Source organism: Penaeus chinensis, chromosome 37 (genome assembly GCF_019202785.1).
Source record: "Penaeus chinensis breed Huanghai No. 1 chromosome 37, ASM1920278v2, whole genome shotgun sequence".
Lineage (NCBI taxonomy): Eukaryota > Metazoa > Arthropoda > Malacostraca > Decapoda > Penaeidae > Penaeus > Penaeus chinensis.
This window is the reverse complement of record NC_061855.1, coordinates 14,391,174-14,403,673: the sequence shown is the minus strand read 5'-3', so window position 1 is coordinate 14,403,673 and position 12,500 is coordinate 14,391,174. Positions and strand designations below refer to the sequence as shown.

General features: G+C 42.4%; 1 protein-coding gene across 1 annotated transcript in view; it reads left to right on the top strand.

Moving 5' to 3' along the window:
• The window catches only part of LOC125045501, a 60,688-nt gene that overhangs the window by 45,394 nt on the left and 2,794 nt on the right, over positions 1-12,500 (top strand). Inside the window, 13 exon segments of the mRNA XM_047642795.1 lie at positions 1,603-1,718; positions 2,471-2,706; positions 3,403-3,539; positions 4,146-4,273; positions 4,829-5,084; positions 6,182-6,290; positions 6,600-6,707; positions 7,231-7,356; positions 7,648-7,855; positions 8,684-8,983; positions 9,955-10,044; positions 10,525-10,804; positions 11,112-11,317. Coding sequence (XP_047498751.1) covers positions 1,603-1,718; positions 2,471-2,706; positions 3,403-3,539; positions 4,146-4,273; positions 4,829-5,084; positions 6,182-6,290; positions 6,600-6,707; positions 7,231-7,356; positions 7,648-7,855; positions 8,684-8,983; positions 9,955-10,044; positions 10,525-10,804; positions 11,112-11,317 — 2,300 coding nt within the window.

Below are 12,500 nucleotides of genomic sequence, written 5' to 3'. Positions count from 1 at the left end.
CCTCTCTCTCTCTCTCTCTCTCTATCTCTCTCCCTCTCTCTCTCTCTCTCTCTCTCTCTCTCTCTCTCTCGTTCCCTTTCCCTTACACACACACAGCTATGCCTACAAAGAAAAAAACATACATACATACATATATATATATATATATATATATATATATATAGAGAGAGAGAGAGAGAGAGAGAGAGAGAGAGAGAGAACGAGCTAGAGAGAGCGAGCTAGAGAGAGCTGGAGAGAGCTAGAGAGAGCTAGAGAGAGCTAGACAGAGAGAGAGAGAGAGAGAGAGAGAGAGAGAGAGAGAAAGAGAGAAAGAGAGAAAAGGAGAAAGAGAGAAAGAGAGAGAGAGAGACATACATACATACATACATACATACATACATGCATACATACATACATACATACATACATACATACATACATACATACATACATACATACATACATACATACATACATACATACATACATGCATGTGCATACATATATGTATGTACATACATACATACATACATATATGCATAAATATACACGTATATACATATACATATATATGTAAGTATGTATGTATGTACGTATGTATGTATGTATGTATGTATGCATGTGTGTATATACATATAAATATGCACACACACACACACACACACACACACACACACACACACACACACACACACACACACACACACACACACACACACACACACACACATATGCCTACAAACAAACAAAAAGCAAACAAACACACGCACTCAAAACCACTTGCGGGTTGTTCACTGGGAGCCTCTGTTCAAGAGGCTGTAATCAAATGCCACGAGGCAATAAAACCCACTACGAAAGAAATTACAGAGCTGGATACTGGATGTACACATACGAGCTCGTGTGTGTGTGTGTGTGTGTGTGTGTGTGTGTGTGTGTGTGTGTGTGTGTGTGTGTGTGTGTGTGTGTGTGTGTGTGTGTGTGTGTGTGTGTGTTCATGCATGTAATAATAATGGACGATTTGTTGATTTTTCCGCACTTCTTTGAATTATTCATATAATTTAATTTTGTTTTTAGTGTTACTTGTATGCTTAGCTTATTATCATTGTTATTATTTAACTTGATATTATTTGTAGTTTTAGCTTATTACTACTTTTATTGATTTACTTATTATTTCTTTCTTTCTTATTCCTAGTTTTGTCTATTTATTTATTCTTACTTTTATGTATATTTTTTCTTATTTTTATTTATTTGCTTATTCTTACTTTTATTTATTTATTCATTTGTTTATTATTAATATTATCTATTTATTCTTATATTTATTTATATGTATTCTTATTTTTATTTATTTACTTATTCTTACTTTTATTTATTTATTTATTCTTACTTTTATTCATTTATCTATTCTTACTTTTATTTATTTATTGATTCGTTTATTATTACTTGTATTTATATTTACACTTATTTCTATCTATTTACTTATTCTTACTTTTATTTATATATTCATTCTGACTTCTATTTACTTATTTATTCTTACTTTTACTTTGTTTATCTATCCCTACTTTTATTTTCGCCGGAATGCTTTTAGGCTCGTTCCCTCTCCTCACCGAGACTCGCTCTTTCCAGAAGATGGCCTCATTACGACGCCGGCGGGGGGACAGGACGGATTCGTGTCCATCGACGGCAGGAAAACCTACTTCGACCTCATTCCTACCGCTACTCAGGCTCAGGGACTCACGCAGGTAAGAGGGGGAGGGGGACGGGGATGGAAGGAGGGAGGTAAGGTGATGGCAGGACGGAAGGAAGGAGGGAGGGAGGGAAGGAGGGCGGGAGGAAGGACAGAGGGAAGAAAGGGAGATAGAGAGGGAGGAAGGGAGAAAAGGAGGGTAAGGATGAAAGGAAGTGAGGGATGGGAGGAAATAAGGAAGAGGGTAAGTGGAGATGAAGAAAGGGCGAAAGGAAAGGAGAGGAGGGACGAAAGTGCAGAGGGTGGAGGGAAGGAAGTGGTTGGAGAGGTAGGGAGATAGGAAAAAAGAATGAGAGAAAAAGTGTGTATGAGATAGAGACAGAGGAGAGTGAGTGCGAGAGAGAGAGAGAGAGAAAGAGAGTGAATGAGAGAGAGAGAGAGAGAGAGAGAGAGAGAGAGAGAGAGAGAGAGAGAGAGAGAGAGAGAGAGAGAGAGAGAGAGAGAGAGAGAGAGAGGGGGGGGGGGGTGATAGTCATAGTATCCCAGGATACCGGGAAGAAAGAGGGAAAATCGGCCTCTGAATGGAAACCGCCATTGAAGCGTTCCTCCCACACCACTGTAAAGCTATTTATCATTATTATTATTATTGTTATTATTATTATTATTATGCTATTACTACCATTATTATTAATATTAGTTTGCCCTTCGTATTTTAGAGTAGTGCTATTAGATAAGCGCAACGAAGGTTCCCATTTTATATAAGATGCCAATTTGATGGCGCCGATTGACCCCTCCGCCTCCCGCCAGCAAACCATCGGCACGGGCGTCGGCTTCGTCGTCCCCGAGGAGGACCTCCCTCAGACGGGCAACGAGAGTCCCTTCCAGCGCCCGACGGCCCCCCTCACAGGCCCCTCGGGGACCGGCCAGGGACGCCCCACGCCCAACAGACCGCCCCTGCCGACAACGCCCGCCGCCCCGACACGTCCCAAGCCTGCTCCTCCCAGAAAGACCTATACCCGTAGGCCTACTCAGCCGCCCATCAGGTGAGACCGCGAAGTACTCTCTCGTTTAATTTCTATCTATTTATTCTATTACTGACACATCTTAGTTTATTGTTATTTTTATTTTAGTTTCTCTACATTTGCATTATTTTTTTTTTCTGTTATCTATATATCTATCTATTTGTCTGTTCCAATACGTATTCAGCTTTTCACTCCGTCTCCCAGCCAGAAAAATATACTAACCATATCTAAACCTTAGTTATCATATCTAAATTACATATAAGATGCTGATTAATACTATTCATCCTCAGTCTTATTAAATCAGGGGATCTTGACCTGGAATCCATGAGCCCTCAGGGGATCCATGAGTGGGTTTCAGGGGCGCGTGAGGATCAGATAAAAATCAACATTACGTTTTGCATAAAAAGTTATTCTATACAAATTTTTTTAGTTGTTTAAAGTTTGATAATACTTGTGTATTTAATATATATATATATATATATATATATATATATATATATATATATATATGAGACAATCAAATATCAGTAAAATACATTTTACACGTGGCATGCTAAGTTGTTTTAATGAATATTTCTGTGAAGGGATCCATAGCTTCCCTCCGATTCTTAACGGGGTCCTTGACTCTTAGAAGGTTAAGAGCCACTGCATTAGATCTATCGCTAACCCACGCCTGATGCACCCTCAAAACCCCGCTGACTCCTCCCCTGCCTGCAGAATCGACACGTGCATCGTGGGCGACGACAGCACCTGCCAGGAGCAGCTGAGCGAGGTGTGCCGGACGGAGGACGGCGTCTCCAGCTGTTACTGCCGGCCGGGCACTGACAGGAAGAGACCGCGGACGCCGTGCAAGAGTGAGTTTCGGCGCCAGACTGGGAACGGATTGGTTGCTGGGGGGTTTGTTGTTGTGGAATATTGCTTTATATATTTAATTCATTAATTTATATATATATATTTACTTTGTTTTATTTTATTTTTCCTTACAATCTACTTTTTTGCATTTCCTTTTTGTGTTGCTTGTGTCAATAGTTGATGGAGAATAGGGAAGAATTTTTCAATTTGCATTTTAGGCTGTTGTCGTTCGCTATCTTAAAAAAATATATATATATATACTTGTTCTTCCTATTATGAATGATCAAACCTTCAAGGAATTCCACTTCAGTACTAGAAAAAAAAAACACTGCCCTCCCCCAACAAATAACCAAACGGCAGCAAAATCAACAACCAATAAAAGGGCAAATCACCCCCCCCCCCCCCACAGAACACAAGCTCCCGAAGCCAGTAATGAAAACCACGACACCGCGACGAAGCTACTCTCCCTTATCCCTAGAAAAGAACAACAAAAACAAAACACTCATCAACACATCTCCCCCCCCCCCGCCCATAAAAAAAAAATCAGTATAAAAATAAATGATAAATAAATAAAGACCAATTCAGTAACATCGCCGCCTCTCTTCCAGGAATGGTGTCCCTGAAGGTGGCGCTGAAGGTGGACCTGATGGGGCAGCAGAGGCTCGTGTGGGGCGGCAGGTACAACGACCCCGAATCCGAGGAGTACCGGAGGCTCGAGTGGGAGGCCACGCACGCGGTCAGTCCGGTGTTGTTATTGTTATTATTATTATTCTCATCATCATGACTATGGCAGTCTTTATTTTGTGGGGATTTTGATCTCATTTTAAAAGTCATAGTTGTAATTGTAATCGTAGTTGTTACAGTAGTTAAATGTGTATTTGGTACTATTTTGTATAGCAGTAAATGTTGTAGGAGTTGGTTATAATACCATGTAAATATTATTATTAGTTGTTGCAGTTGTAGTTGTAGGCAAGTAGATTGCTAACAAGAGTGTGAAAATGCAGTGAATGGAGTAGCACTTAAACACCAAAAACAGTAACAAGACAATAAATAACATATTTGGTAGAAACAAAGAAGATAAGGAATATATAAAGACATTTAAGCATTCTTTACAAGCAATACATAATAAGACAAAGGTAGATGATATATCGAACAGAAACAAACTTAACGAAAAAGTACAGCAGGCCCAAACGACACCAGCCCATCAGCAAGAAAGACAAAACCAAAACACACACATAAAAGATAAAAAGCGAGAAACCAGCCAAACTCAAGGCCTCCCCCCCCTCCCCAGATCGACAGCGCCATGAGCAAGACCCAGATGTCCTCCGCCTACCTCAGCAACACGGTGCACAAGTTCTACTCCCTGGGCGGCAAGGTGATCGTCAACTCCACCATCAACCTGGAGAGCACGCCCGCCACGCGCTCCCGCACCATCAGGCAGGCGCTGCAGAGGCAGGTGATTCAAGTGATCCAGAGTCACGGCAACAAGATCGGCGAGTCGGCGCTTTGGGTGGACGGCCCGCTCAACCCCGTGCCGGAAGTGGCGGGTCAGTTGGCGCTTGTTGTTATTATTATTATTATTATTATTAGTAGTAGTAGTAGTAGTAGTAGTAGTAGTAGTAGTAGTAGTAGTAGTAGTAGTAAAAGTAGTAGTAGTAGCAGTAGTAGAAGTAGTAGTAGTAGCAGTAGTAGAAGTAGTAGTAGTAGTAGTATTGTTATTATTATTATTATTAGTGTTGTTGTTGTTGTTATTATTGTTATTACTACTATTATTATTAATATTAGTTTGTTCTTCATATTTGTTTAGAACAGTACTATTAGAGAAGCACAAATACACATTCCCATTTTATATGAGATGCAAATTTTATGGCGATAAGTTATGTGCGTGCCGAGACGAGAAGAGAGAATAGGAAAAGGGAGAGAAAAAAGTAGGCAAAAAGAAAGATGAAGAAACAAAAAAGACGAAAGGAAAAAGTGGTCCGCATGCGACATCCAGCGCCACATGCGAACGTGACGCGCGACTCCTGTAAACCGTTTCACCGAATCGCCGCCTTACTTTTATTATTATAATCATTATTATTATTGCTATTATTATTGCTATCAGTTTTAATCACAGCCTTGAATGGTCGTGTATGGCCGGTTGTTTTTTCTTTAACACCAAGGAACGACCCGCTGCCTTAGATGTTAAGAGCGTGACGCAGAATTCTTGCAGTTCCTAATAGGCAAGCTTTTTGTAAGAGATCAAAGTGCAGATCTTGGCTGATCTGTGTAAGCCATGAATGAAATCTTGTAGAGATAGTGCCAAAAGCCCCGATAACAATGGGATTATTATTATTATTATTATTATTATTATTATCATTACTATTGTTATTATTATTATTATTTTGTTATCATCATCATCATCATCATCATCATCACCATCATCATCATCATCATCATCATCATCATCATCATCATCATCATCATCATCATCATCATCATCATCATCATCATCATCATCATCATCATCATCATCATCATCATCATCATCATCCTCAGTGATATACTTACAGAGAAAAAGCAATATGTTTATTCCATCTCCTTCCCTCTTTCCCATCATTCACTCCAGCTTTTCCCCCAAACACTAATTAACCTCATTCCGCAGATATTAACGAGTGCAATGACCCCAAGCTTCACGACTGCCACAGTGATGCCACCTGTGTTAATGAGTTTGGCTCCTTCACCTGCCGATGCTTGCCCGGCTATACGGACAGGTAAGATGAGGAATATTTTATTGTTATTCTTGCTTTGTTATTGTCATTGTTATTGTTATTATTATTATTATTATTATTATTATTATTATTATCATGTTTCTATTGTTATAATAGTAATAATGGTTATTGTTATGATTACTATTACAAATATTTTGTTATTTTTATCATTTTTATTATTATTATTATTATTATTATTTTTATCATTATTATTATTAGTAGTAGTAGTGGTATTGCTGTTATTGCCCTTGTTATTCGAGTTCTTGTTGTTATTGCCCTTCTCCCTGCCCTTCTCCCCCCCCCCCCCAACAGATACGTGGACGACCCGATGGAGGTGGGGCGGCACTGCGAGTCCTGCTCCTCCGACTTCTGCAACAAGCGCGGGGAATGCCGCATCGAGGCCGGGGAGAAAGTCTGCCAGTGAGTGGGGAGAGCGAGGGGGAAGAGGGGAAAGAGGGGGGGAGAAAGAGGAGATAGACGGGAGGGAGGGATGAAAGAGAGATGATAGAAAGTGCGAATGAGAGAGAGAGAGAGAGAGAGAGAGAGAGAGAGAGAGAGAGAGAGAGAGAGAGAGAGAGAGAGAGAGAGAGAGAGAGAGAGAGAGGGAGGGAGAAAGCTAGACAAAAAGAGAGAGAGAGAGAGAGAGAGAGAGAGAGAGAGAGAGAGAGAGAGAGAGAGAGAGAGAGAGAGAGAGAGAGAGAGAGAGAGAGAGAGAGAGAGAGAGAGAGAGAGAGAGAGAGAGAGAGAGAGAGAGAGAGAGAGAGAGAGAGAGAGAGAGAGGACAACCGGGGGCTTCAAAATAAAAGAGGATAGATAGAAAGAGCAAAAAAGGGGGGCATTCCTTTTTAAAACCGCAACCTCAGTAGCCACGAAGCCCGAGAGGCCAGCAACCAGCCCAACGAAACCCCAGTCCACGCCTCAACCCCCTCCCCCCTCCCCCCAGGTGCAAGGGCTCCTACTACGGCGCCCGCTGCGAGATCGACGGCGAGGTGCTCGGAGTGGCCGTCGGAGCGTCGGTGGCGGCCGTCATCATCATCATCCTCACGCTCATCTTCCTGTGCATGTGGAGGTATGTGGCATGTCGGGAGCTGCGTCGGGTGTGCGGCTTATTTTCTTGGTTTGACATGTTGGTGGCCTTACTGTTATGGTTTATTTGTTTTAATTTGTTGTGTGTTATTTGTGTGGTTCTTGTTTTTTTTTTTTTTTTTTTTTCGCAGGAGATGGTATTGAATATTGTATCATGTATGTATTATATCCCTGCCTTTATCATCCATCTCTCAATCGCCTGCTACCACAACTCACTAACTCAGCCTCCTCTCCTCTCCCCCTCTTTCTCCCCCTCCTTCTCTCCCTTCCTCAGCCGACGATGGAAAGCCCAGGACGCCAAGACGGAGGTCCTAGCAAGGGGCGCCGCTGCAGGGACGCTCTACGGAGGAGGGTACGCCGTCAACATGCAGAACAAGGGCATGGCGAATACAGGTCCCGCGGGCCAGTACGGGGTCACGCTGGAGGACAGGATGCGGTGGGCGCACATTGCCGAGACGCTCACCAACCAGAACATCTACGCGGTGAGTCGAGTGGGCGAAAGTTCGGGGGTGTTATTTGTGTGTGTGTGATTGGCTCTGCTTGAATGAGTCTCTCTTTATGAATGAATCTATGTGATTGGCATGAAGTGTTTACTCATTATCTTATATTTTTTTCGTAATTCTTCATATTGTTATTACTTCTTTCCACTATTACCTGTTATTTGACGGACTAGATAGTACTTTTTCACTGACGTAGTTTTGAACTTCAAATTTTAAGAGACGATATTTAATCATTGAGAGAGAGAGAGATTGAGAGAGAGAGAGAGAGAGATTGAGAGAGAGAGAGAGAGAGAGAGAGAGAGAGAGAGAGAGAGAGAGAGAGAGAGAGAGAGAGAGAGAGAGAGAGAGAGAGAGAGAGAGAGAGAGAGACAGAGAGAGACAGAGAGAGACAGAGAGAGAGACAGAGAGAGACAGAGAGAGAAGAGAGAGAGAGAGAGAGAGAGAGAGAGAGAGAGAGAGAGAGAGAGAGAGAAATTGCCTGTATCAGCAGTAATTTGTTTATTTAACCAATGACTCACCTGTAGACAAAAGTTCCTTAGAGTTGTCTTTAGTAGTATAACACATTAACTCCGACTTGACTTTGAAGTATTTGTGTCTTATTTCGTAAGGTATAAGTAGTATATTAACCTTTTATTGAACTGTATGTCTTCTATACACTATTTCCACATTATTGTAGCCTTCACCTTCTGTTCCCTGTTAATGGACACCCATGTTGACAATGTTTAAGACCTTGTGTCGACTACCATTGACTGGCACCTGGCCCCGAAGTGACCTTCTCTGACCCCTGACCTCCCCTGACCTCCCTCGCAGCCCCAGAGCTCAGAGCAGGGCGGCAGCAGCAGCAACGAGTACCTGACCGCCGGCGCCGTCCCCGCCACGGTCAACACCAACCCGTTCTCTATGTATAACCGTGTCACGCGCGCCCTGTCCAACTCGACCCTCGGCCGCGGGAGCGAGGGCATCCTGGGGCGTCTGAAGAAGCTCGTAGGAGGCGGAGGCTCCTCCGCCGCGAAGAAGCACGGCGCCGGCATCCCCCCGTTCATGATGGCGGCGCAGCCAGGGACGCTCAACTTCCAGCAGCTGTTGGCTCTCCACGCCCAGCTCTCGGCTGTTAGTCTCCTCCCTTCCCTTCCCGCGAAGCCTCATCGCCTCCCTCTGTCGCCTTCTATAGCCTCTGCTTCAAGGGTCTTTCGGTGCCTCTTTTTCCCCGCACGACTCTCGACGCGGCACTGCTCGCCTTGGCTGATTCTAGTACACGTAACCTGGCTAGTTCTAGTGCACTTAACCTGGCTAGTTCTAGCGAAACCACCTTGGCCGCTGTGAAAATTGACATGACTAGTTCTAGTATACCTGACCCTAGTTAGTTTTAGTACACCTGACCTCTTCTAAGATTTGGGTGATATTAACTTATGCACACTTATGCTAGTATCTGTTGATCTAGACTTCGCACTTCTCTAACTTTCCGGACTGTGACAAAGCCTTTGCCTTGGCTAGTGACTAACAGCCTAGAATTCTTCCCCTTCTCGAGCGACTTACATGCGCATCCACTCTTTGTTAATTTCCACTTACTTATATTTTACAAATGCAGTTGACAAGTTAACATTTCTTTGGCATTTCAGCTACCATAAACTAAGTACATCTACATCGTATATAATGCACCTAACCAACACAGATAACATTGCACTAACAAAGGCCCTATTTACCGGTTTCTTTAGTACAGTGTCACACGGTTAAATGGGTGCAGTGTCTATAAAATGAGTTGTGTGTTTAACTGTCAGTATAATGGAATTTGGTCCAGTTTAATTAATATACTTATATTAATATTGCTTATTACATTTTTCCCTTATTGTTATATACATAAAGAGATGTAAAATGTAAAGACATACGAACCACTTATTCAAGTATAATAATTTTCTGTCACTCTTAATGCATATTTATAAGCTTGTAGATATATGTTTTATCAATGAAATTATATAGTTCTATCACCCATCGCTTCCGAATTCTTTTGTTTATTTCGCTATATTTCATAAATTTTACCCATGTCATTTCATTAATTTCCTCACCTGTGTTTTCCTGAACAGCAACCTGAACAGCTGAGAGGCATGGCAGGGCCGTCCTCCCAGCCGACCAACACCACGACGCCAAGTAACCTGTACACGCACCAAAGACAGGTTAATAGACTCCGGGATTATGTTTATGTGATGATTTTAAAGTCTTGCGGGTTTTTTTTTTCTTTAGGAGGAGGAGGAGGAGGAAGGGATATTGTCAGTGTTTAGTGGTCTGTTTGTTTGTTCTTTTGTTTTTTATTCTGTCTCTTTTTTTTGTAGGTTTACTTTTGGTTTGTTTGGTATACCTTTGTTTTCAGGTTTCGTTCCTAGTTTGTTACCTATATTTCTGTGTCTTACCATTTCTCTCTCTTTTACTTTCTTCCGCCTCCTCCTTCTTCTCCTCCTCCTCCTCCTGCTCCTCCTCCTCCTCCTCCTCCTCCTCCTCCTCCTCCTCCTCCTCCTCCTCCTCCTCCTCCTCCTCCTCCTCCTCCTCCTCCTCTTTCTCCATCTTCTTCTTCTTCTTCTTCTTCTTCTTCTTCTGCTTCTCCTCCTCTTCCTCGTCGTTCTCCTACAAGATATTAACCCCGTGTCCTTTGACACCAGATGGCTGCGGCTTCGTCTTCGGGCTATGCTTCCTTGGGGACACTAGGCTCGGCCGCGGCGGGTCAGTTCGGACAGCAGTACGCACCCGAACAGTTCGGTCTGCACCAGCTCAACCCCGTTAACCTGATGGCCACGATGCAACACCAGCAGCAACAACAGCAGCAACAGATGCATCACCAACAACAGCAGCAAAAACATTCTTACATGAATCAGAAACAGCAGCCGTTCGGAAGTCAGTCAGTCTACGGGCAATTCGGACCTGCTTCACTCAACACGCTTTGTGAGTCCGGACATTGTTAATATTGATAATAGACGTACTGTTGTCATTTCTACTATTGTTGTTATTATAATTGTCGCCACTAGTAATAATCATAGTTGAAATTGTAGTGGCTACGATGGTAGTGGCAGTATTTTCTGTTGCAGTATGTTTAATGGCTGAATTCAAGTAACCTGCGAATCCAATATTGAAGAATGAAAAGACAAGTCAGGATAATATGATATCGCAATGTATTTATTGTCTGTGGTTTACATATTTAGTTTTATTTGCTATAAGTTTTTGTACACTAATACAACCTTAACCACACCAGCCCACGGAGGTGTTTCGCGCGCCCCGACCCTCGGCGCCCGCACGCCCATCCCCCTACACGAGGGCATGGGAGGGGCTGCCACCATAGGACCCATGGGCGGAGCCAGCGTCGCCACCACGGCGGGGATGGGCGGCATGGAGAGCTCCGAGGACGAGCTCGAGCGGCCGTACCAGCTGCCGAGGCCGAAGTCCCGAGGATCTCTTGGGGTGGGTACTCTGGCCGCCCACCACTCGCGCATCGCTAGGAGCTATAACTCGCTCCTCTTCTGAGAGAGAGAGAGAGAGAGAGAGAGAGAGAGAGAGAGAGAGAGAGAGAGAGAGAGAGAGAGAGAGAGAGAGAGAGAGAGAGAGCGAGAGAGAGAGAGATGATTCCAAACTGTGAATATGAATTAGGTTGTTTCCAATACGCTGTACATGAATGCTCATATACATAGATTATTTTTTATTTCTACTGACCGAGTTAATTTAGGCAATTCAATTCATTTTGTTAGGACCATCAGTATTTACATAGTGACATCATCATTATGCCAAGTAGTGGTCATTAATAAGTCAGAGCTTCTTTCGGTCAGTCTTTTTTCATTGGTCAGACAAGTGCAATATACAGTACATATCAGAATAGGAAAGCCCTTTTAGCACAAGCTCTCTTATAACTAGACATATCATTTGCAATTTTCTTCAAGCCTAGAAGTGGGAAGAAAAAAGGGTTTCCGGTACCTCACTCAAGCAGGTTTCAAGAGCACGATATCATCATTTTGTTTTGTATTATTCCGTTTTACCTCTTCTGAACTGTCTTGCTTATTTTCACCTTTTTTTTAGACGATTCGTGACAGAGATGACGTCATTATCGAGTTCTTCATAGGTCTATTTTCTCAATTCTTTACTTTCAGCATGCTATCTTTTTACTTCTTTTTGTGGGATTTTCCATGAAACACAGTTATGTTCAAAATTCAGAAGTGAAGCTAAGATAAAGAATCACAACTATATCTATGGAGGGAGTAGTTTTCACCCAACAGGAGATAACAGTATTCAATAAAACAGAACACAAAAATCATAAATAAAAAGTCTTAAACTCTTAAAAGGATGAAAACAGTGTCATAGGAAAGAGTTCCCAAGAGAAAACAACGCAAATAACATAAAACGAAAATATTAAAAAAAACAAAATCAAACATTTAAAATGGGGCATTGATAATCTATCATCTCTAAACAATTAGTCCATTACCGTTACATTTTCTACACTTTCCTGCATGCTGTGGGGCCTGTGGCTACGGATTTCGTCTGCAATACCTTTGGTGCTACTGATATACCAGACTTCATTGTATTTACAATAGCTAGATTAGTATTTAAGAAAATGAAGGCGTTTCTAGGTGCAATTGTCGTTTTTTTTTATAGA